Source organism: Ochotona curzoniae, unplaced genomic scaffold (genome assembly GCF_017591425.1).
Source record: "Ochotona curzoniae isolate NIBS_2020 unplaced genomic scaffold, NIBS_Ocur_1.0 scaffold_3208, whole genome shotgun sequence".
Taxonomy (NCBI): domain Eukaryota; kingdom Metazoa; phylum Chordata; class Mammalia; order Lagomorpha; family Ochotonidae; genus Ochotona; species Ochotona curzoniae.
Genome location: NW_024467106.1, coordinates 10,737,767 through 10,763,900, shown reverse-complemented (window position 1 = coordinate 10,763,900; position 26,134 = coordinate 10,737,767). Strand labels below are relative to the sequence as shown.

Here is a 26,134-nt window from a genome sequence, read left to right as displayed (position 1 = left end):
CAGTCCGCTGGAGATGAGATCAAGCTGCATGGTCAGCTTCTGGGGCGAACCTTGGAGCTGCGTGACAAGGGCGCGGGGCCTAGAGAAGTGACACGCCTGAGGCTGCACAGTTCCCAGGTAGCAGTCAGTCTCCAATTTCCCAGCTCAGCACTCTTTCCACTGTGCCTGTCACCTCTGTGCTGCCACCCAGGCCGATGCTATGGAAACAGTAACTAACTCTGCCCGGCAATAACTGGGTTTAGAATGAGCTGTTAATAATCAAGCTGTTGAACTTGATATGGACTGGGAAGTTTATGATTGCCACAGGACTTGGTGGTCTTTCACACACCAGCCCTTATAAAAGCTAAGCCTCCTGTGAGAGAAGTTGTAACATCATAGCACCTTTGCTTCAATTTCAAAAGAAAAAAGGCTATGGTAAAAAGCTTTCATATCAGACCACATGTGATTTTATAGGCAACCAATTAGCAAATTAATGAACCATTTAACTTTCTTTACTTAAAACCAATACTCCACTCAATAAAGATGAATCCAAAATGCATCCTCTTTTGCTGACCAACGTAATTAAGTACAAATGAAGTCAACAGTGTATCCCATTAGCATGCTGCGTTGTTCGCCCATAAAACAAGCCCTCCCCCGCCCCAAGCCCTGGTCCCTGGCAAACAGAGATAAATGATTGTGCACTGCGTGACGATACCATCAGGTGAGAACTTTGGTTCATGCATTCGGCTGCCACGGAGGCTGCACCGGAAACGTACAGCCCGGCACCCGAAGTCTGTCGGCACTGGTGGCTCATGGTGTCAGCCGTGCTCCTTCCACAACACCAGGTGAATACTGTGGTCGGGCATGCTGGTGGCAAAGACCAAGCCTGTGTCATTGTGCCCGTCTAGTCCGTTCAGCCAGGATGCTTCGCCCGCCAGAAAGCTGGAGCCTCTCTTGGACTTCCTGTACTCAGGCAGAGGCCAGCGGCTAATCAGACTCTCTGTCCGCAAGTCCATGATGTACAGGTAGCGGTTGTCAAACAGCAGGGCAAAGATGTCTCCGAAGCCAAGCAGGGCCAGGTTTGCTATCTCGGGAGTCTTGATGACCCTACAGTGAGGAGAGAGAGGGATCAGGAACCAGAAGGCAATTCTGTTTCTGCTTGTGTCTCGGCAATCTTTTGTGAAGACATTTAAAATCAATACAAAACTCCAGAAAAGTTAGAATTAAACGACAGTTTTTGAGGAAAAGGAGAATGAGGACAGAGAGATTAACTCCTTACAAACTGAGGGAGGGGGATGAACAGCCACTGAATCTGATCATATGTAGACACACATTTCAGCCTGACATTAGCAAGGAAGGCGACCTTCATCAAACATTCACCTAATGTGTCAGGCACAGAACACCATAGCTAACAAGTTATCTCAATACTCACAACACAGCGAGGCAACAGGCATTTATCCACGGTAACTAGTCAACAAACTGAGGTGGCAGTAAAATGTCACGCCCTGGTCACACAGCTAACAGGAAACAGACTGAGCAATTGAGCCCACAGTTGTGTCTGACTCCATCCAGGACATACACTTTGCTCTCCACACTCCAGTGCTTTCTAGAAGGCAGCAGCAAGCACCTCCAGATGAGAAGCAAAGGTCTTTCCCCGAGTGAAGGGATGAGTGCACAAACGTGTGTCAACTAAGCACACTGCTTCTGAGAGTCACACATGCTGAGGGCTGGCAGAGAGCTGCTGCCCCTTTTAGTGCGGTGGGTCCAGCACGTGACCGCCAGAAGAACACGCTCACAGCCAACTGCTGAGGCAGGCAGCAAGACTGCAGTGAGCACGGCATTACCTCAGATCAACTGGACCTGGGGTGCTTCTTCCAGACTCAAAGAATACTAAAGGCCTCTCTCTACACTATACAAACTTTCCACCACTGGCTGTGTCTCTCTTACCACCGATACCCTTAGGAAATAGTTCAGTGGTATCAAGAATATCAAGAGCAACAGGAAACTAAGAAAATAGTTAACGAGGACTTAAACAGCACATCGGAGAAGACTTCACCTTCTTAGACTGAAAATAAACTACCCCTAAAGGAGGCAGTTGGGCATGCTCAGGCTGATGCCAATCCTAAGCCAATCACTGAATACCCCCTAAGTACAGAGAGGCACCAGGCTGGCACAGGCTCCAGCCAGTGCGTTCCCAACCAGTAGCACCCTCATCCCTCTGCACTTGCACGACGCATGTTGATTCACTCCATTACTGGAAACACGAAGTGCGCCAGTCCATGCTGATGTCAGGATTAAGCAGTGAAGAAGTGCAGCGTATCACACACAAACTGTCAAAAACAGTCTATCCCAAATCTGATTCTCTATTTCCACTCCCCCCAACCTGCTCCTTCTAGGAAGCATGGCCACCATCCAGCTCTTTTCCAGACTTAACTCCTAAATTCAATGACCATGCTCTGCTGACCTTACCTCTTCAGTTTCTCTGATGCATCCATTTCTTTCTTATAGCACAGATCTAGCCCAAGACATCATCTTTTGCTTGCAATGTTGTCAAGAGTGTTCTCCCCAGCTACTCTTAGGAAATTTCAATTGGTTATCCTGACACTAGAATCTGATGCCATCACCGTGGACTTTGAACTTCTAAACTCACTGATGAATGGAACAGCCTCACTGCCACACTCAGTAAAGGCACACAGTTAGAGGTGAACTTAAACGCCTCTTCCTCAGCTACGTGTTACCTTGTAGACACCCCTTCCTCAAGGAGGCATTATCCTACTCCACAAACGACATGGGTACTCCGCATATCTTGCACTAGGTGCCTTCTATCCCATCTACTCAAAACATTAAACAGCATTAGCAGCACCAGCTGTTTAATGCCAGTCTTCCTTTCTGCTGGTCAGTCAGTTCCATGAGGTTCCTGGCAAGTATTTCCACCACTTCTGAAACGTAGACGCATAGGGGGGTCCTCAGCATTGACTACTAAACAGAGAACTTGCGCAATGTACAATGCAAATATAAATTCCTATGCGAAGCCAAGGACACTGGGAAAAGCAATCAGGCTCTGGTAAGCCCTACACCACCTCTCTAATGCAGGAGAGAGCTGTAAGCAAAGAACACTGGCTGGCTGTGGGTAGAGAGCTTAAGACAGTCAAGACAAACCCATTCCGAACACTGAAACACAAATGTTAGTCTTGATACGCGTTTTTTTAAAAAAAGATTTATTTATTTTTATTGGAAAGGCGGATCTACAGAGAGGAAGAGAGACAGAGAGGAAGAGCTTCCGTCCGATGATTCACTCCCCAAGTGACTGCAACGGTTAGAGCTGAGCCAATCCGAAGCCAGGAGCTCTTCCGGGTCTCCCACATGGGTGCAGGGTCCCAAAGCTTTAGGCCATCCTCCACTGCTTTCCCAGGTCACAAGCAGGGAGTTGGATGGGAAACAGGGCTGCCAGGATTAGAACCGGCACCCATATGGGATCCTGGTGAGTTTAAGGCAAGGACTTTAGCCACTATGGTATAGCACCGGGCCCTTGATAGGCTTTTGAGTCCTATGTCTTTGACCAGAAAACCACCAAGCTGTACAGCCCAGGCTCTTAACTTCAGCAACTCTGCATGTGTACTAAGGAAACCTAAAGCAGGGCCAGGGTTGTGGTGCAGAGGGTTAGGCTGCCTCCTGAGATGCCAGCATTCCATATGGGTGGGTGCTCATTTGAGTCCTAGCTGTTGCATTTCTCTTTTTTAAAGGTGAGGACTTAAGCCACTAGGCTACCATACCAGGTCCCAGCTCCTACATTTCTAATCCAGCTCCGTGTGAATGCGCCTGGGAAAGCAGCAGAGGATGGCAGAAGAGACTGGGGCCCCTGAAATCACGGGGGAAGACCTGATGAAGCTCCACGCTTCTGGCCCTGGTCTGGGCACAGACCCCAATGAGCCATTTGTGGAGCAAATCACTGGTTACAAGACTGCACTCATTCTAATTCTGTCCTTCAAATAAATCTTTTTTTTTTTTTTTTTTAAGTATTAAGAGGGGGTTGGCACTGTGGCACAGTAGGTAAAATTTCCACCTGTGACACTGGCATCCCATATGGGTGCCAATTTGAGTCACATCTGCTCCATTTCTGATACAGTTCTCCAATAATTTCTAATTTTCCTGGGATTGTAGCACAAGATGGGCCAAATACTTGGGTCCTTGCATCCACGTGGAGTCATGACAGACGGTCCCGGCTTCAGATTGGTCCAGCTCTGACATTGCAGTTGTTTGGGGAATGAAATAGCAGATGAAGATTCTCTTTGTTGTTCTCTCTGTAAGTATGCCTTCCAAATAAATAAATAAATAAATCTTAAAAAAAAAGATATAAGAGATGTAATTTTTTTTCCCCTGTGGTAATTACTTACAATTGTTTTGTCTGAAAAATACCATTATTCTAAGAACTTCCTGCCTTAGACTTTGGGGCCCTAACTTCCTGGGTCCCAAGCACACATTTCTTGGATTACCCAGCCAGGCATGCAGCAATATCAGACTAGCTGTTGTGCAATTCTGGGCAAGGCCACGGCCTCATCTTGGCTTGTTTTCTATCTATCAAATGTACTTGATTTTAGCCAAGAAGCAATCTCCCATTAAAAAAATAAAGATTTTGAAATAAATCTTTATTTAGTTCTAGGATGTTTGTCCTTTTTCAAATCATAATCATCAATCATTCCTAGAATTTTCCTGACAGCTCTGGAACCTACTTAGTAATACTGGTCTGACTCGAGGAAGACATGAATGGAGTTTGAACTCTGTCAACTGACAGATGGGCCCTGCCAAAATTATGCTCACTAGTCAGATCCCATTCAAGTTGACCTCAAATAGTCATTTTTAAAAAAGGGGAGGAGGAATTTCATGCTGTGAAACACTAACTCTGAGTTCCTCCCACACATATATATCACAGGCAAGTACAGGAGGTTAGACAGATTCAAACAGATTCAGTGATGATCTGTCAGGTGCTTTACTAGGCTGTCATACAAGCATTTAAGACTCTATAGATGAGGAAGTTGATGCATAATAGAATTAAGAATCATACATCTTGTAAGAGATGGCATCAGGTATTAAATCATCACATTCCAGCAAACACTGCCATTCTTCAAGAGGGATCTATGCTGGGCCATGGACCAAACAAGCATTTGTACAGCGACCTTTTATTTCTTAACAAATCGAACAGCACTGCCTGTAATTAGTAAACAGAGTCACTTGATCTCTGGAATCCCACTGAGGTTGACCAGGCTTGTGTAACAATGTAGAATTTTAACTAATTGTGAAGTAGAGAGCCCAGTGCAGTAGCCTACTGGCTAAAGTCCTCGCCTCGCACGTGCCAGGATCCCATACAGGTGCCAGTATGTATTCTGGCCACTCCATTTCCCATCCAGCTCCCTGCTTGTGGTCTGGGAAAACAGTCGAGGACAGCACAAAGCCTTGGGATCCTGCACCTGCGTGGGAGACCTGGAAGAAGTTCCTGCTTTTGGACTGGCTCAGCTCCAGCCATTGCAGCCACTTGTGGAGTGAATCACTGGACGGAAGACCTTCCTCTCTCTATCTCCTCTTCTCCAAATATCTGACTTTTCAACAAAAACAAATAAATCTTAAAACAAAAACAAAAACAAAAAAACCCAAAAACAAAAAAACTGGGCATGGCGCAGTAGCCTAGAGGCTAAAATAAAATCCTCACCTTGCACACGCCGGGATTCCATATGGGCACCTGTTCCAATCCTGGCAGCCCTATTTCCCATCCAGCTCCCTGCTTGTGGCCTAGGAAAGCAGTAGAGAAAGGCCCAGAGCTGTGGGACCCTGCACCTGAACAGGAGACCCAGAAGAGGCTCTGGAATCCTGATTCAGCTCTGGCTGTTGCGGCTGCTTGGGGAGTAAATCAATGCATGGAAAATAGTCCTCTGTCTTCCCTCCTTTCTGTTTATCTGACTTTCCAACAAAAATAAAATAAATTCTAAAAAAGAAAAAGCTAATTGTGAAGTAGAACTTAAATATATGTGTGTGTATGAAGATCTTTTACCCAAGCCCCTCAACCTCCAGAAAAGCAAGTTAAATCCTGAAATGGAAAGTGGCTCGTGGCTCACAAGGGGGAAGGAACCTAGATATTTATTATATGAGAACCCAGATATTTAGCTTCTAGAATATAAGCCTTTCTCATTTGCTTACTGCCTCTAAAATACTTTATTAGCCTTGTTTGTAACTGATAATAGTAAACACTTTCTAAAAGCAAGCTGCTGGGTGACACATGCAAACATGTAGTCTTTCCTTCCCTACTGAACTGCAGCACTTTCAGAGACGAAGCAGAAGGCCCAAGGAACATTACCTGAGGATGTCATAACTGGCAAAGTCCCATTGGTAGAGTCCCAGTGCTGAACTGCAAACAATGTATTTGCCATCAAAATGAAGTCTTGGCTGAAGGCAGATACTTCTATCCTCAGAGACAGACAATGTCTTCAAGCACTTGCAGTTGATTTCTCTCCCAATTGGCCAAATCTACAGAAAAAAGAAAATGAGAAAAGATAACAGATCCCATGACCATAGAAAAGCTTGCCTTAAATAAAGTGGCCTGCATTTGCTGATGTCAGACACAAAGTGCAATGAACTAGAAAGATCATGGGTTTTAAAGCCAGAGATCACATATTCAAGTCTTGACTGTTCTGGGTGATTTGAATAAAAGACTTAACATCTCTAAAGCTTAGTTATTACAGTCAACTTATTATATGGAATCTTTTAACATGTGCAAAACCAGGTGGCCATTTGCCCTAGTCGTAAAGCTGGCACTTGTAATACACCCACCACATGTCAGAGTGCCTGGGTTTCAGATCTCTAGTTCTGCTTCTAGTCCCAGCATTCTACTGAACACCCTGAGGGGCGACAGGTGGTGGCTCAGCACCTGGGTCTCTTCCACACGGGCGGAGACCTGGACTGCGCTCCAGGCTCCTGGCTTTGGCCTGGCCCAGCCTGTGGGTGTCAGCATGTGGGAAGTAAACTAGTGGATGGAAGATCACCCTCTGTGATTCACATTCTCTCTTCATACCTTTCAGATAAATAAAAAGATTTTAAACATAAGATGTAATAAGAACATACACAGGCATTGTGTAAATACTTCGCAAACTATTGTAATGGACACTTAGATTTAAGAATTGAGGATGGGAGTTATGTCTCTTAAGAATGGACTGAACACAAGTTTCTGTGGATTTTTCTTTTACTTACAAATCACAGAAACTGCACAGGACACAGAATTAGTAAACTGTGCCCTGTTTGTGGCTTTTTGTTTGTTTTTTAAAGATTTACTTATTTGAAAGGCAAGAGTGACAGCAGGAATAAGCGAGTGAGTGAATGTGAGAAACAAACAATCTTGCACTTGCTCTTCACTCTGCACATGCTGTAACACAGGGTGGGTCTGGGCCAGGTGGAAGACAGGAGCTCCTTTCACATCTTCCAAATGGGTGGTAGACACTCAAGGACCATGACCTGATGTTTCCAGGTGCACAAGCAGATAGCTGCATTAGAAGCTGAGCAGTCAGGACTCAAGCTGGCATTATGACAGGGCATGCAAACATCCCAGCGGTGACTTAACCCTTTCCTAACGAGTTAAAGATGTCAGACTAAGACATTCGCATCTTTCCCTTGGAGTATTCTCCCTTTGCTATCACTTTCATTTTCTCAAGTTGCTAGTTTTTCTTAATCAGGCAGAAGGATAGAGGGGAAACCTCACCTTGATCTCATACTTGTCTGCACTTAAGAGGATGTAGTCCCCAGGGCTGTGCAACAGAGATTTGACTTTGCACTTCTGTAAAACTACCTGTAAAATAAAAATGTCCATGTTACAGAAAAACAGCTGTAATGTTTTTCCTATAGTGGTTTTCATTTTTTTAATTAAAATGTTAAAATGAACTTAAAATGACACAGTATTCTAGAATACCTAAGCTATATTATCCATTACGATCTGTTACTAGCAGTATCTAAAAGTATCCAGGACTGGCAGCATTTAATCTTAACTACAGTCTGCAAGCAAGCACTAGGATTGATTTTAAGCACTGAACTTGGGACCAACCATATACTGGCTTTGCACACTAGTGAAACCATATCGTCTCTTCGTTTCTCAGTTATTCATCTCTACATCGGAGGTAAGGGGCCAATCATCTTATCTCACACAAGGAAGATGAAACAATGTAAATAAACATAACAGTAATACTGCTAACATTTCATCAGCACTTGAAATAATCTATAAAGCCTAGGTTCTAGGTATTTTTGTAGTAAACCAGCATGAGAGAAGAGGCAAATTTTACTCTGAAGCCTACACTGCCCATTCAACTGCGATGGACAGATGTGCCATCAAGTATCAGGCACCTTGCTGAGTGCTGTTCCAGTATCTCACTTATAGCCACAGGAACATTCAGCAAAAGATTAAACCCAGGTAATACAACTAAAGGGTAGATTAACTGTCCAACAGACCACAGGGAGTCAGACCTGTTTTCTAAAATATCAATTTGCCTTACAATTTTCCTACTTAAAAACTTGAAGTGTCAGGGGCTCAACTGGCTAATCCTCCACCTCCAAGTGCAGCATCCGATTGTGTCCCAGCTGCTCCACTTGCCATCCAGCTCCCAGCTTGCAGCCTGCCAAAGTGGTCAAAGATGGCGCAAAGCCTTGGGACCCTGGAACCATGTGGGAGGCTCCTGGCTACAGACCAGCTCAGCTCCAACCCAGTAGCCATTTGGGGAGTGAAGCAGCAAAACTGGAGGAGCTTTTTGTTTCTGTCTCTCCTCTCTGTAAATCTGCTTTTTCAATTAACATAAATAAATCTTAAAAAAAAATGTGAGTATCTAATACATAATTATTGATTTCTCACAAACTGTTCTCCCTTAGCTCCACCGATTAGAGAAAAAGACAGTCACTCATGCAATCCAAAAACACTGGTTAGCACTGATTTTTTGTCTGGGAACCCTACACCTGCCTGTATGCTCACCTCTCTCTATTGCCACCCAAGCCCCTGTTACAGGCATCTTCTGCTTAGTACACTGCGAACATCAACCTGGTCCCAGCAGTTACTTTAAATATATATCATACAGATTCTCCCTCAGAACTTGTCAACTGCTTCCTAGTACACTTACCATTTCCACCACTTTCATTATGGCCTAGTTAACTTCTCATCGGCATCTCCTCCAACTAGAGTACAGCTCCTCGAGCATTCCTCTGGCTCACCAAATGTCCAAAGTTCTTTGCTGGACTCAAGCTCGTGCATACACTTCACTCTGAGGCGCGCTGCCCACAGCTATCATCTACTCACTGTCTGTGTTTGCACTTTCTCAAAAAGCTCTCCCTGGCCTGGCTACTTTCACTTTTCCTTCTCAGAAACAAACACAAACTTAATGACATTATTTGTAAAAACATCCTTCTAGACCAACATCCAAAAGGAGAGCCTGTGTCTATTTTTCTGACCCCTGTATCCTGATGCCCTCAAGATCTTATTAACACTGCATGTGATTCTCATACAATCTTGTTTGAAAACTAGAAAACACAGTATTTTGCTGAAGGTCTTACAAATTTTTCTTTGCTTCATTTCCTCAGACTGAAAAGCATTTTTTTCAAAATGGAAATTGTTTTTCTGATTAAGACAAATATGTTCTTCCTGAGAAGTACCCACAGTCTGTCACAAATAATCACCTTCAACATACTGGTGCATAAACACCATTGAGAACACACATATGTCCTGAGCATTTTTCCCTGTCCGTAAGTCACTCACTGGTAACACTGTTTACTGACACCTTCTAAGCGCTGCTCACTGGGGTACCACTGAGCTTTATGTTTATGTCTATCCTATCTTACAGTTCACCTGCCACTTACAGATGTGTAACCACATGCCCCACTCCCCACCACTCACAACAAGCCCACCAACCCAGTGATGTCTTCTCAGTCCTCCTACCTTAGTGACCCACTCCGTGTGCCCCGTGAGTGTGTTCAGGCATGTCCCAGCAGATAAAGCCCATACTTTCACAGTGAAGTCTGCAGAGCCACTCACCAAGATATCCAGTTCATCATTGTAGTCCACACTAAACACTAGTACACACAACATACACAAAGTTGAAACACATGTCTCTGTCAGTAACACTTCATTAACAGTCTTGCTAGCTGCCCAACCATGTAATTTCCCAACCAAAGCTACTACAAGAATGGGACTACTCAATCAGTAATTTCATGATTTCAAAAATCCATTGTTACTGGGCTGGCATTGTAGCACAGTGGGTTAAGGTACTGTCTATGATAATTGTATCCATATGGACACTGGTTCAAGTCCCAGGTGCTTCACCTCGGATCCAGCTCCCTGCTAATATGCCTGGGAAGGCAGTGGAAGATGGCCCATTTGGGAGATGATGGGGTTCCAGGTTCCTGGCTTCAGCTTGGTCCAGCCCTTGCCAAGCAGCCATTTGGAAAATGAACCAGAAGATGGAAAATCATGCTTGCTCACTCACGTTTTTCTCCCCCCCTCTCTCTCCTTATGTATTTGTAACTCTGTCTTCAAACAAATAAATCTTTTCAAAGAAAAAAAATTATTACTACAACTTATTATTCTAAATGTGATCATTCTAGAAATAATTTTTTTTTTGTATTTATAATTGCTTTCAAGCAGGGAAAAAACAGTATCGGAGATAAAGGCATCCCTTCTTAGGCTTGTCTGCCTGTTACTGCATAAAACTCTACCTCATGCAGGAAAACAGAAACATAACTGGCTCTATTCAGATTTGTACTGATAATAAGAAAAGAGGAAAGAATACATTCAAAACAGTATTCATACTCAAAACAAGCCAATGTGGTTTAACGAGATTAAGGGAGGGGGGAGAGGCAGTCTCAAAAGTCAAATTACGACAGTCACACAAAACAGTGTCTAAATTTCTTTACAGCTACACCCCGAACACCTCAAACAGTGTCTTCAATATAGCTTGCACTCAAATATCTGTTTTTAAATGTTTCAGGAGGCTTTAAAGGTACACTGTGGATCCAGAGAGGACAATACAGTCCCTTCCTTTCAGCAGGGAACTCGGTCACAGCTGGGAACTGAGGAGCGAGTCCAGAAAAAAGTAAATGTTTACCTCTTGCTAGGGCAACACCAAGGAGAATGACTAACTCTGCCCAGGGAAATCAGGGAAGACTACAGGGAAGAGGCGATAATGGTGATGAGCCCTGAAGGATGAGTAGTTTATCAAGAAAGAATACTGCAGGTAGCAGGGTCAGCGAAAACAGGGAGTTAAGATAAGCGACAGCCATGTCCAGGGAACATTAAGTAGAAAATTCTTTTAGATCAAACTTTGATCAGGAATAAAACTACCGAGAAGTCTTAGTATTCTGCCATTGTGGAAAACATGACTCAGTTTAACACATGCCTTCAAATATCGATATCTAAAACAAGCAACTGGCAGCAAAGATCAAAGTTGGGTTTACACTAAAGAGTACTGAGCATTAGGTACGTTCAGTGCAACAAACGCGAGACAGGATGAGTGAGACAGGCAGGACCCTCGTCCACCAGAGCCAGCAGTCTAGGGAGGAAGTAAGGCTGTCACCCTTATTTGCAGGATGAGTGTGGGCATCGTACAGCAGAGGGCTCCAAGCCATTCTGACAAACGTTAAGAGTGGAGTGACTAAAGCACTGAGTAAACATGAAAGGAAGAAGGTGGTGTGGTACAAAAGTCTTGGAAATAGCTTAATACAGTTTCCACACACAACTCTGAAATTAACTTAGTAGAGGGAGAAGCTTAGGACTACATTAAAAAGTTCAGTTTTCTGCAAAACACGGTTCCTGCATACTTCCTTAGAAACTGTTCAAGTGTGTGTTTCATTTTATCTCTAGGTGGTTGCTTGTTTTAATCAAGATGTCAATCAAGCTCCAATCAGATATAATCCAAATAGGCCGTACAACCCAGAAACCACCATCACTACAACAGATTTTCAGCCTTAACTGTACAAATCAAGTGTCCTGAATCTCAAGTACAGGACTTACTCAAATATGGAGACAGGGTCTGATAAAAGCAAAGATGACTGTTCAGCAAGTTTAAGTCAAACAGCAAGAAGGGAGAACTAGCCTTCCCAGCTAAGAGTGCATAGAAGAGCTTTTAAATGGGCCAAACAGGGAAAAGCAAAGCTGGGGGAAAACGTCCCAAATATGACTATCTAGAATAAAGGGAAACAACTATAGTGACTGAGAAAACAAAGTGGGGAAAGGCAGTATAAATTAAAAGAAAAGGGTTTCCCATTCTTGGCTTCTGGCTTTTAAAGATGAGGTTAGAGTAATTTTGAAAACCCTTGAAAAAGGGCAACCCACCCGCCCCTGTGTGCCCCCGGAAGTGCTGGGTCCGGGCTCCAGAACTCCATTCCCAGCAGGCCACAGTGTTGTCAAAGGAGCCTGTCACGAGCTTCTGCTCATCAAACTTCACTGCCGCACAAGTGTGGGTCTGGATGCCATAGACACACTGCCCTGTGCTCACATCCCAGAGCTTTGCAGACAAGTCATCTGACCCTTCAAGAGAAAAACAAGGAGGTTAATGAGAAAAGACATGTTAAAAAGGCAAAATCAATCTCCAAACCAAAGTATTCTTAAAAGCGAACCTTCATGCTCACCTTTTCCAACACTTGCACTTTATGACTGAGAAAACCAACAGAAGACTCACTCAGTCACCCAGTGTCAGACACACTGCGATGGAAACCACACCTTTTGGTCCAGTCCTTTTCCCTTAAGTTCTCAGGCTACAAACAGGATATCATGAATAATCATTCCTTGGTGCTCCCACTTAAAACTGTCCTAAATGCTGGGTTACCACTTGGTCTGATTTTGAAGTAGATGGATATATTTCCAAGTGCACACCAAACCTAATTTCACAGTCCTGAACTAGTAGCAAGAAATACTGAATAATAAAACCTTCTGTTGGAACCTATTCCACTTTAAGACTTGTCAAACATAAACCTCTGATCTTGGGCTACGTCCTGTAAAATTTCATCACTAATTTCTTGAACTATCTTCAAATACCTCTGCAGGAAGCCAGAAGGAAACCAGAGATAAAGTATTCCGAGATATTCACAGCAACTTGATAAAAATATTTTTTTCTTAAAAATCCGCAAGAAAGACACCCAGCATGATGGCTCAACTGGCTAATCTCGCTCCTGCAAGCGCTGGCATCCCTTTGGGCATTGGTTAATGTCCCAGCTGCTCCATTTCCTCTCCAACTCCTGCTTGTGGCCTGGAAAAGCAGTAAAGGATTGCTCAAGTTTCTGGCTCCTGGCTTTGGATCAGCTCAGCTCAGCTCCAGCCACTGTAGCCACTTGGGAAGTGAACTAGCAGAAGGGAGATCTTTGTCTCTCCTTCTCTCTGTAAATTTGCCTTTCCAATAAAAATAATAAACCTTAAAAAAAAAGTATCCACAGGAAAAGTAAACTTGGAGCTACTTCTGACGCTAGTGTTCTAGACAGGCACTGGTTCAAATCCTGACTGCTCAGGAAAGCTCACTGAGTTGATAACCATGTCCCTCACGCATGTGTTCCTCAAGCAGACGTGGAGGCCAGCATGAAGGGCTCTTGAGCTACACTGCTCTTTTGCTCTTGAGTTGAGTTTTAGCACGGGCTTGTTTGAAGGAGGGATTTTATGTTTTCAAAAAAGGAAAAGAAACAGTATACACCAGAGGTCAGCAAAACTTTTTCTACAGAAAACCAAAAAAGCAAATATTTTAAGACTTTTTCAGCCCCAATCTCTGTTGCAAGTACTCTGTTTTGCTGCACTTGGCCTATAATCCACAGTTTGCCAATCCTGGGGGACACCTGCTAACACGCCTAGTATGTATCCTTACAGATGACAAAAATCTATGTGAGCAGGCATCAAGGCCAATTAATATAGCACTTCCAAGGATTGTTAACAAGGTTGGTTATATTATTGACACTGGTTATAAAAACAGTTCAGTCTCCCTTGGGAAACAGCAGCAAAGTCAGGCTGGAGAACTGGGTCAACGGGATATTTAACCATAGCTTTATTTGCATTTCCGAAAGACCACTTGCACCATGGAAAATGACTTAGAGGAGATGGTGAAACTGGAGGTAAAATGGCTAGATGAGCTAGGGAAGGGAGAAACAAATGTGAGGTACATCTATTTGCACAATGCAACATTACTCAGTCTTAAAAAGGAATGAAATTCTAACACATGGTGTAATAAAGAAAAACCCTGAATACATCAAACTAAGTGAAATACGCCAGTCACAAAAGAAAACTGCATTACTCTGCCAGCATGAGGCTCCTGGAATAGTGAAATGCATGGAAAGAAGAATGTGGGTGATCACTGACTAGGGGCAGGGGGGCCAGGCTGTTACGTGTTCATGCCACAAAATTCCAGTTTGGCTCAAGATGGTTGATAGTAATAGCTATACAACAATATACTTAACATAAAACAGTACATTTAAAACAGGGAAAAAGCCAAATTTTCTACCTATGTTTTATCGCATTTGGGGGGCGGGGGAGGGTGACACAAGGAAAAGATTTTTGCAAACTAACAATTTAACTAAGTAATACAGGAAAATGTTGGATCAAAAATAATGAGGGTATCAGCTCTGTGGTATAGTAGCTTAAGGTAAAGCTGGCAATGCCTACAATCTATGTGGGCACCAATTTGAATCCCAGATGCTCTACCTGCAATGTAGCTCCCTGCTGATGCTCCTGCAAAAGGCAGCAAAAGGGTGGCCCAAGTCCTTGTGCCCCTGCACCCGCTGGGATGAGTTCTGTGGCTCCTGGCTTTGCTCTGGTTCAGCGTAGGCACTGTGGCCATTTAATGAGTGAACTAGTGGATGAAAGGTCTTTCCCTTATCTCTTCTCATCTGTGTCACCCTGTCCTCCATATAAATAAAAAGTCAGATTTACAGAAAGGAGAGACAGAAAGATCTTCCATCCGTTGGTTCACTCCCCAAGTGGCCACAACAGCTGGAGTCGAGCCTATCTGAAGCCACGAGCCTCTTCCTTCCCATGTGGGTACGGGGTCCCAAGGCTTCAGGCCATCCTCAATTGCTTTCCCAGGCCACAAGCAGGGAGCTAGATGGCAGGTGGAGCAGCAGGGACATGAAAAGGCACCCACATGGGATCCCGATGGGTACAAAGTGAGGATTCAGCCACTAGGTCATCATGTCAGGCCTAAATAAAATAAATCATCATTATCATCATCAGGTTGGAGCCACTGTTGTAGCGCAGTGGGTAAAGCCACCATCTGCATGCAAGCATCCCACACAATTATTACTTTGAGTCCTGGATATTTCGCTTCTAGTGCAGCAGAGAACAGCCAAGTATTTCAGTTCTGCAGCCACGTGGGAGGCTTGGGAGAAACTCATGGCTCCTGGATTCGGCATAGCCCAGACCTAGCTGTTTTGACCATCTGTGGTAAGAATCAATTCACGGAAAATCAATCATTCAATCAATCGATCGATGGGTTGATTGAGCTATCAGTCTCTCCTGCAACTCCCTCTCTGTAAACCATTCAAATAACAAATAAACACATAAGTCTTTTAAAATAATAACAACAGCTGGCACTGCGGTATAGTAAATAGAGCCTATACTCCTATCATCCTATGTGTGCCATTCCTAGTCTCTGTTGCTGCTCTATTCCCTATCCAGCTCCATGCTAATGTGCCTGGAAAAACAGCAGAGGATGGCCCAAGTCAATGGGCCCCTACACCATGTGGGAGACCTGGAAGAAGCTCCTGACTCCTGGCTTTGGACTGGTTCAGCACCAGTCCTGCAGCATTTAGGGAGTAGATCAGCGAATGAAGAGCTCTTTGTGTCTCCCTCCGTAACTCTGCCTTTCAAATAAATAAATAAATCTTAATAATAAGGTTGAGTTAGTTCTGTTTTACAAATCTACTCCTAATTGGTAATCACTCAGGAGCCACTGTTTGCCACTTTCTGGCCTTATGTCAGCCTTCCCTCCTGATTCGCACTTGCTGCAACAGCTAAGTCAACATGTTTTCAAAGACAATGATGTAGTCTCAAGCTAAAAGAGGATTAAATAAATGTGGACTCTTACATTTCATGAAAAACAAATCCTCATAACTTAGAAAACAGAATGAAAACCAAAGATGACTATGTAACAAAGATAGGCAGGAAACATGAGCTGTAACCCAAATGGAATAAACTATCTCATCAAGTTAAGTTTAAATATTTAATTAGCAGAATCAGATCTCGATTCTCAACTCCCTCTTGGAGGCAGTAGCTTCTGCTGACCAACTAAACACTTAGCAGCAGCTCTTTAAGTCAGGCTGGCCTCCCTGAAACCCTTTCTCGCTGCCCTACTTCCTTCCCCTCTCTCCCTTGTCTATGCTCCTCAAGGATGTACTCCTGCCTCCCTTCGTTTCCCTCACTAAATCTTCTAAAACCTGACTGTTTCGACCACAGCCTTCAAAGCTCTGACCTGGTATTTCCAAACACTGTGGCGTCTCCGCTTACACACACAACAGGCAACAAGATTCAGTTCATCCCAGACTGAACTCTCTACCTACTCTGATGTATTCATTTCCTAGTGTTTCTATTAGAACTATCATCTTCCTAGACAGAAAACTAGAAACCTTAACCATTTCTGAAATCTCTCCTTCGGTGTTCACATAGCTAATCCACAGCCAAATCCTGTCCCACCTTCTTTAATGACTGCCCTTGTATTCAATTGTTCCCATTTCAAACCTCTATCCGTACTATCCTAAGCCCACACCTCTTTATCAGGCTGAAATTACTAATCTCAAACGAAAAGGTTTGAGACCTCTCTCAACAGGTCTCCACAGGAGTAAGGCATCTCCTGAGAGAATTTCAGAAACAGCCTAGCCCTACTTTTTCAGATTATATTCTAAGATTCCTTTATCTCCAAATAGTCCCACTAAAATGAGTTCTACCTTTTACTTACATGTTCCATGCCTCTCAGCCCCTTCGATGCCTTTTACTGATGTTTTTCTTCCTTTCAAAAAGCCAATATCAGGCCCAGCACAGTGGCCTAGCGGTTAAAGTCCTCACCTTGAACACGTCGGGATCCCATATGGGTGACGGTTCTAATTCCAGCAGCCCTACTTCCCATCCAGCTCCCTGCTTGTGGCCTGGGAAAGCAGTCAAGGACAGCCCAAAGCCTTGGGACCCTGCACCTGCATGGGAGACCCGGAAGTTCCTGGCTGCTGGCTTCGGATCAGCGCAGTTCTGGCTGTTGCGGTCACTTGGGGTCAATCATCGGATGGAAGATCTTCCTCTCTGCCTCTCCTCTTCTCTGTATATCTTTCCAATAAAAAATAAATAAATCTTAAAAAAAAAAAAAAAACTAATACCCTGCTATCTCGGCTCTCTAAAATCTACCCAATTCCTCAGGCCCAACATAAACACTGCTCACATTTTCCAACTAGAAGAAATTATTCCATCCTCTGATCAATGGCATAGCTATAGCTTTTATTCTATATAATTTTACTGTGTCATTTTAGTTCTTTTATAACTCCTTATTTTAATATTCAAACATAAACCACAGGTCATAATAGAGCAGTTTACAGATTGAATATGACCCAATAACAGTTTTTTTAAGGTAAAATCAATGTAAGACTACCTCAAAATGTTGTGGAGAAGGTATTAAAAAATCTATTTTGGTGTAAAAAAAATTTTTTTAAATCTATGTCCATTTTATATGAACCTTCTGAAGATTAAGACTTTAAAAAATCAACTATTACAAAATTTTAACCTGAAGCTTTTCTTGGAAATTCAGAACTGGGAGCCAGGGTGTGACATAGTGGGTAAAGCTGTAGCCTGCTACTCTGGCATCCCATATGGAAGCTGATTCGTGTCTTGACTGTTCTACTTCCAAACCAGCTCCTTGCTAATGGGCCTAGGAAAGTAGCCGAGGATGACCCAAGTCCTTGGGCCCTTGCACTCGTGTGTAAAAAAAAATCCAGAAAATCCAAAACTGGCAATTGCAAATCTGAATCCCACACAACAATAATTCACTACAATGTGATAGCAGCAATACTCTTTAAAAAACAGGTGTTCCCTGAACTGCCACAGTCCACACAGACTTTTACCCAAAGAAGATCATCGCCCTGATCTCACCGTGCATGTTCTCTAGAGAGAACTACTGCACACATCTGCGTGTGCCCTCATGTTGTCTTTCAAACAGAAGGCATTTCATACGTACTGAACATCACAAAGAACGCTGGGCTCTTTTCTTAACATTTCATCAGCTGTAGAAGAGGACAACTAGCTCGATCCAACCTTATCAATCATCAGCATTAGCCATCGCTGTCTCTGGTAATACTTCGTTAATGCCTGTTCAAGGTACTAATCTGAGAATCACTGCAAACTTACTGCCAAATTCAGGATTTCACAATCCAACCACAGTGAAATTTCAAGTTCTCAAGTATCAAGATGACACAAACACATGTGTAATTGTGTAACAAGTACCTTCCTCACAAGCCAAGTGTTAGGGTTGTTGCTGTTTGAAAAACCAAAGCAGTGCTCTGGATCATCTTCAACAGCCACAGTATAATTTCAATATGAAAAGCTGGTAAATTTAATCAGAACGTAAGTAACATGCAGGTCCACCTAGAGAATGATTCAGGGTTAAGTCCATTTATCACAGATACTAACTTTCCAGGTAGAGAAGTCAACAAATATTTCCAATTTACTTATGCTCTGATAATTATACTTCACTGTATCTCAAAAAATAAGGTTTGAATAAAAAAAACAAAAAGTGGAGGTGGTTTCATAAACATGGAGCAAACTGCCAATATTTACCTACAGGAGAAAGAACCTTAAGTAATACTGCATGCTGATATTAAAATAATAATAATAATGATAAGCCTGCTATGGATCCTGAGGCAAAAAGGACATGGAAACTGGGAAGGTGCATCAAAGTATGAACAGCTGCTGCCTCGATATTCAGGCATGTAAATTAGGGAGAATAATCTATGTGTGAAAGGAATTCAGGATGATGAATCAAATTGTGCAATGTCTTAAGCAAATGTTTATTTTATAAAACTGCCAAAATGTATATAGCATTTCAGAGAATATATTACCATGTGGGAAAACGTGCATCCTTTATGAATAAGGAAATGCAGTTTCTCAGAAATCATCTTTCTCTTAACTCTTAGAACTCATGGACTAGTGGATCCTGAAGGAGAACCGAGGCATGTGTGAGCTGGCTGTGGGCATGATGTCAACGCAATCTACTCGGAGAGCACGCCTCGCAGGCAACTATTCTCACTTCTCGATCCCCTGAGTCTACTTTCCGATTTGTGTATCAAATAAATAGCTCAAGTGGGGGAAGGTAATGTTAACAAAGACATTCATAAAAATAACGTGAGTATGCATAAGCACAGAAATTCTAAATGACAACTCAAGAGTTCTTAGGTAACACACAAATGTTTACTAGAAACTACTTAGATGAAAAAGAATACTATGTATCTCTGTAGATCAGATGTAATGTAAGTAAACAGTCTGGGCTCACTGACAGAACAGCCTAGAACTACTCTAAATATTACTTAAAAATTACACTGCCTGCAAAAATACATTGCCCAGAATGTGAGCCCAGATGACATGCAGAAAACATGCGTCCATCCTAACTGCAAGATCCCATGTTGAACTCTGAATTCCAATAGTCACACACGGTATACAATGTTTGCCTTTAAGAGTACACTCTATTAGTCAAACAGCAAACGCTGCAGCAGCTCTCACCTGTACAGAGAAGTCCATCTTTGTAGTAAAGTGCATACACTCTGGCACTGTGTCCAATTAACGATGAGGTCTCAAAGGCTTCATGGTCCTCCAGTTGCTTCATTCTCAAAATAGCCTTCAGATAAACCTTCTTCCAGTGCAAAGCGTCCTGAACAGAATCATCTATCTGCCAGCCCAAATTTTTACACGCAGTCTGCCACACCTCTGTACAGGCACTTATCACCTTATTCCACTGTTTAGAGACGAGGCAGCACGTGAGTAAAGTCTGAGGATCGAGCCATTTTAACAAATAAAAACTGAGCTCCAGGGGAAGGAGTTTGAGGAAGTCCCGCTTGAGGAGAGTCTCCAGGTTATTGGAGAGATGCCTGAGCTGGACTGCCCCACTCAGACTAATCAGGTGATCCAGAGTTTCATTTTTCTGCAAGTCCGTCAGAGAAAGAAATGTAACAGAAATGTTATCAAGCCATGTCTCAAAGTCCTTTCTCTCCATAAGGTTATGGAAAAATTTACCTGTGGCACATCAAAATATTGTATTAGTTCTGCTCAAAAAAAGACCATTCAAGCAAGACTGCTAACAAACGAAGTATTAAAAATTAGTGTTAAAAAAAACTTGACATTACAACTTTATGCTTAGTTACATTACAATTTTATGGTTAATACATTATATTTATCTGAAAATTTTCCATGCACATAAAATACATTTGAGAAAATACATTTTAACAAATCATGATCTTCAAAACATGAATCTGTACAACTTCAGTGATGGTATGACTTGATGGTATAGGCTTCCTTTAAAAGCCTAGCACATGCTACATGCATCTTCACAGTGACGTTTCAGAATACGCATCCATCATAAATAGTACCAATAATACATTTTCCCCCACCAAAACCTTACAGAACTATTTCCTTAATGGATTCCTTAACAATTACTACTGGGCACTAAAATTACAAAAATAAGTTCTGGGATGTGCAAACAGAGAAATCAAGTCTGAACCAATCATTTAAGACATTAGTTATCCTGGTGGCATGGCCTGACCGTCACCACAATCACAGAGCTGACTACTTGGTTTCTAGAACAGATGCTCAAATGACAAGGAGTGGGAAAGAACAGGCAGGTGAGGTAAGTTATGCACCTCAGGTATTCTGGTCCTCCCACCTCCACGACGACACTGCCTATCAGAACATCAATTACCAAAGACCTTACATGGCTTACACATGGCTCATTTTGATAAGCCTTTCACAGACTGGTGACAACCCTCATCCATGTGCCCCAGAGAGCCACCAGGGTCCCAAAACCCTACATGGGCAAGGCAAATTCATCATTTTGATGCTTATTAAAATAACAACCACCAGGTAAAATCATAGTTTTGCAGAGTAGAAATCTACAGGGTGAAGTAAATGATTTGTCAATGGTCACAGAATTACTAAAATACTGGAACAAACTGCAGATCAGCACTCTTAAAAGATCAATACACAACAATGTCCCTCTCTGAAGCTAGTGGCCCCGGGAGCAGCAGAAGCTGCTGACAGATCTGGGGGTAATGTGTCTATGTGATTATACCATCTTCCCCCTCAGAAGAATGACAAATGGCTCCAGAACTAACCAGAACAAGTATCCTACATTACTGTCATCAGGTATCAATTCACTCTTAGCAACAGGAACGAATGGGAAGAGAGTAAATGAATGGGAAAGGAACAAAAAATAAATCAAGCCAGTAAAAACCTCTTTCCCAAGATCGGTCATGTGTTGATGGATGTTAGTGATGGATGATGGGCACACAAGGCTTGGTCCCTTACGTTCAGACACCTCCATGATTAAAAAACAAAATTTCTTCCAATCAAATTATACAGTGTTTTACAAGACTGTCATAATGATCTTAAGATTTTACACTCAAGTTAATGTGAAGAAGGGAAAGAAATTCCTTTCCACACCTGTCATCTAGGTTTACCAATGAAAACAACAGCTCACCCTTTGCTAAAGGGAGAAAAAAAAAATCACCTAGTTTCTAATACTAAATTTGACAAGAACATTCTTGGACAAAAGGCATTGATTTGGCTGCACAGGTAACCAGAGCATTCAGTCATTTCAGCTGCTGTTTAACAGTTCTGATTTCTGGAACTATGACTGGATTTCAAAATTAATATTCTGGAGGCCAGGGCCTGGTGTGGTGGCTTAGCACCTAAAGTCCTTGCCTTGCGAGTGCTGGGACCCCTTATGGGTACTGGTTCTAATCCTGGCAACTCCGCTTCCCAGCTCCCTGCAGTCGAGGGCGGCCCAAAGCCTTGAGGCCCTGCACCCACGTGGGAAAACTGGAGGAGGCTCCAGGCTCCTGGCTTCGGATCAACTCTGTTCTAGTCGTTGTGGCCAGTTGGGAAGTGAATCGGTGGATGGAAGATCTTTTTCTCTCTCCTCCTCTCTATCTGAATTTCCAATAAAAATAAACCTTAAAAATATATACGTATTCTGGAGGCCAAAAAGTTTGGACTAGAGAGATCTGTAAGTTTATATGAAGGATTTACGTGCCTGACAAAAAAAATAATTCACTAAAAGTTTTCTCAAGTTCGCTCCTTCCTCAATCCTACCAACTCTCTTGATAGGATAGCATTTTGGACAATCTTTTAAGGCAATCACAAGAGATAGAACCAGATAGAACCATTTTCTGTGGCCATCTACACAATGTCTTGACAATTAATTTATACTGGCCAATTAAAGATAAAAACCAAAACACCTGCCCTGGAATTGTATTGTTTTACAGAGTAAAGTGTGAGAAGCATTTGCCATTTCTTAACACATACACTCACTATATCACACATCACCAAAATATTTAGGTATACCAATAGCCACAAAGCAAATTTAAAATACCCATAAAACACTATCAGGTTCCCATCATTCACTAATATCTAAGAGACACCCTACATCATGTGCACATGGCGTTTCACTTCTGAAAATTACAGGACAAACTTCTCCGTGGTCACTAGCCAATTTTAAGAATTCTCCTAACTCCTAGGGGGAGTTCTCCAGTCCTTCATCTCTAATTACTTCCAGAAGGTTACCTTTAAAATAGTAATAATAACAATGATGATAATAATAATAATAATATTAAGTCCCACAACTTTGCACAATGCAGTAATAAATAACAGTTTGATACTTAGCTTAGCAAGTAAGATGCCAGAGTATCTGGGTTCAATGCCCAGGTCCAGTTCCCACTAACACACCCCCTTCGAGGCACTGGTGAGGGCTCATGCGACTGAGTTTCCCCCGTTCACATGGCAGACCTGGACTCTGCCCCTCCCTCAGCATCAGCCCTGAGCCTATGCTTCCTTTCAAGTTAAAAAAAAAAAAAAAAAACAACTTTTTTTAAGGCACCAAGTTTCACTTTCGTAAAAGAATCAACTAACTTTGGAAGGGCCTTTTATGCGGTCACAGATCTATCCTGTTGGGCAGTCTTTAGAAGATCATGTACTAACAGCACACGGTCCCCAGGGGAAGAGCTCAGGAAATGGGATTTCAATGCAATGTGAGGAGGAGCTTTGCAATCTTCAGAGCTTCTCAACAATGGAAAAGCTGCCTGAGAAGGGTGAACTTCCCACTCCTATGAACAGACAAGACAAAATGGAACAAATGAAAACACTGGAGTCAGCTGAATCTTTTACTAAGAGACTTCCTGTTTGATCATGGATGAGTTCACTGAGCTGCTCTACTTCAGTCTGTTGTAAGACGGGAACTATTACTCCACTCCAGAACTGGGAGAATCAGAAATAAAGCAGGAATATTGCTCAGCACAGTCTCCAGCCGCAGGTACCCGGCACAGCATTTCCTGTGTTATTGCAAGCCTTCTGTGGCACTGAGGCTAGGCTGATCCTTTTCAATCCTATAACGTCATGACAAAGCTTTTCTTAAAAATGTCTAGGGGTCAGCACTGTGGTATAGCACGCTAAGCCTGCCCCTGCAACACTGGCATCCTACATGGATGGTGGTTCCAGGCCTGGCTGCTCCACTTTCAATCCAACTCCCTGATAATATCCCTGGGAAAGCAATAAAAGACAAACCAAGTGCTGGGGCCCTGTACCCACATGTGAGACCAGATACAAGCTCCAGGCTCCTGGCTTCAGCCTGGCCCAGCCCCGGCTGTTCCAGCCACTTGGAGAGCGAGCCAGCATTCGGATTTTCCCTGTCTCACCTTTTCCCGCAACTCTGCCTTTCAAATAGACAATAAATAATCTTCTAAACATATTTATGTGAAAACTCCCAGACTCAACCTTGACTGTAATTTAAGTGCCCCCTTTTCTGCCTACCTCCCCCACATTCCCTGCAGTGCTGACCTTCAGTTTTTCCATCTCAGACTAAACATTAACAACAATAACAATCACCAAGCGCTAAGGAAGTGGGCGGTGCTGAGTGGAGAGACGGGAGCCTGGGTCTGGTCCCTGCTAAACTGCCGGTACATCCATGGAGGCCAGGCGCGTATGCACGCTCCTTTTTAAAGCAGTACTGCTCATTAGCGTGACTTCGCTGACCTCAGCCTCACAGAAGCGATGGGCATTACAGCCTTAACCAACGGATGGAGAAACTCGCGGCCTACGAGGTGGGATGGCACAGCAACCAAACCTGAAACCCCAGGCCTTACTAATGAGGACACTCAGTGAAACAGGTCAATGTACTTTCCCTGCGACTCCACCAAGGGGCCTGGCCGAGTGAAGAACCAAGCCGAACCATCAGCAGTCATCATGAAGGAGGCTTCCTCTCGCCCACCTTTTCCTAACAAACACAAAAGGCTGCACAGTACCGATGTGAGGATGCATATGCACTCAACAAATTTACCAGTGCAGGAAACCCATTTGGAATATTCAAGTTACCTCCAGAGGGGAGTGCTGAGCTGAGGAGCAGAGGTGCGGGGTTCCTTTTAACTGTACCCTATTCTGCATTTAAAACCGTGTCAGCCTCCTGCTTTAAGAACATCCCTTTGGTTTTAGGAGGAACTTTTAAGATGCTTGGAAAGAATACGGACGCGCGATCCTGATCGTCAAACAAGGGGTTTGGCAATTCCATTTGCCGCTGGGTGACCATCTCAAGTCCAACTTTCCTCGCTTGGCAAACGGGGCCACGCACGGCACAAGGAGGGTTTTTTCGGGGGATGTGGGTGAGGGAAGATTCAACAGGCCAATGGAGGAAGGCGTTTCGCGCCGTTCCCGCCACGCTAGACGCCAGCTACCGTTACTACTCGCCATCAAAGTGCACAGCCTTGGTCCTACACACCTGCCCGCACGTACACCCACCATCACGGCGCGGTCCCCCCTCGCCTTAGCACCTCCTAACCCGCCTCTCCAGGCGGCAGGCAGCTCCGAGACCCACCCTCCCCATGCCTTCGCGGCTCCCGCGGCCGTGTCCCGCGCCGCACTGACCTGAGCGAGCGCCCCGGGGCCCGGGACCTCGCGCCGGCTTCACACCGATAAGGCGCGCTCGGGCCGCCGGAGCCTCGCAGCGGCCGGGTCCGCTCCGCAGCCATGGCGCCTGCAGGGACAGAAAGACAAACAGTCCCGAGGCGCCGCGGGTCAGCAGGGCCGCGGCCACGCGAGACCTGCCCGCCGCCCGGCCGCCCCGCCTTGTGTCCACAGACCTGGCCCTCCGGCCGCTCTTTGGGATCCGCAGCCTCACGGGGGAGCGGCTTCCGGTGCGGCTTGCGTCATCTCCGCGCGTCCCGGCGGAAGCGGCCGCGCTTCCGGCCGGAGGTGGAGGCGGGCAACTGGGGTGGGACGGGTCGGGTTGATGTTGTGGGGCGGCGGGGAGCGGGCACTGCTGGCGCTCACGGTGGCTTAGAGGCGTCGGGTGCCCGACCGAAGTGCCCTCAAAGCACCTCAGCTGCAATTTTCTTACTGGAGCGGGGATTACGACTCAGATTAACGGACCGGTCCAAGTTCAAATACTATTGGTTGCCTACTAGATCCCAAACTCGGCGTGGGGCGAGGGGACGAGTGTTGGACTGGAACACACCCCGTGAAGCATATTTAAGCCCGTTATGATGCTAAGAAGGAAAATAAATGCTAAGAAGAAAAATAAAGCAAAATTAGGGAGGTGATGATCCAGGCGAGGTTAAGAGGGCAGCAGACAACAGACCAAAGTCTCTGAAACCCAGTGTTGACCTGGCTGTGCCCGCTATCCCTCGTAACTAGTGTGGCCAGCCCCTCATCTGATTCTTCTGAGATGAAACGGGCAAACAGCTACACTAGGAGATAGTTAGTATTATCAGCCCTGTTTTTTAGAGGTGGGAAAATAGGGCCAGAGGTTTAGGTTACTTGCCTTAGACCCTAGCGACTGAAGGGGACTTCAGAGCCCAGGTTACTTGTAAGCTCTATGGGGGGCGCTCGCTCGCGCGCGCTCTCTCTCTCTCTCTCACACACACACACACACACACACACACA

At 44.1% G+C, this 26,134-nt stretch overlaps 1 protein-coding gene across 3 annotated transcripts; it reads right to left on the bottom strand.

The window, feature by feature from the left end:
* Positions 1–428: 428 nt before the first annotated feature.
* FBXW2 (F-box and WD repeat domain containing 2) lies at positions 429–25,394 on the bottom strand. Of its 3 annotated transcripts, none has more exons than XM_040963908.1 (8): positions 25,333–25,394; positions 25,118–25,226; positions 19,715–20,224; positions 12,323–12,517; positions 9,932–10,065; positions 7,721–7,807; positions 6,326–6,495; positions 429–1,086 (listed from the first exon to the last, which is right to left on the bottom strand). In XM_040963908.1, the coding sequence occupies exons 3-8, from the start codon at positions 20,202–20,204 to the stop codon at positions 798–800; spliced, it is 1,365 nt and encodes a 454-aa protein (XP_040819842.1). In that variant the 5' UTR covers positions 20,205–20,224; positions 25,118–25,226; positions 25,333–25,394; the 3' UTR covers positions 429–797. The 3 variants fall into 3 exon arrangements, with proteins under 3 accessions (XP_040819842.1, XP_040819843.1, XP_040819844.1); XM_040963909.1 differs by having other exon boundaries at positions 10,028–10,065; positions 25,333–25,378; XM_040963910.1 differs by lacking the exon at positions 6,326–6,495 and having other exon boundaries at positions 25,333–25,378.
* Between the last annotated feature and the right edge of the window lie 740 nt (positions 25,395–26,134).

Bases quoted from the DNA above. Each gene is read 5' to 3' on its own strand.
- FBXW2 (XM_040963908.1), bottom strand. From the start codon at position 20,204: ATGGAGAGAAAGGACTTTGAGACATGGCTTGATAACATTTCTGTTACA. The intron at 12,518-19,714 runs GTGAGAGCTGCT...TTTCTCTTGAAG, and splicing joins AGATGGACTTCTCTGTACAG to GGTCAGATGACTTGTCTGCA. The intron at 6,496-7,720 runs GTGAGGTTTCCC...TTTTTTCTGTAG, and splicing joins CAGACAAGTATGAGATCAAG to ATTTGGCCAATTGGGAGAGA.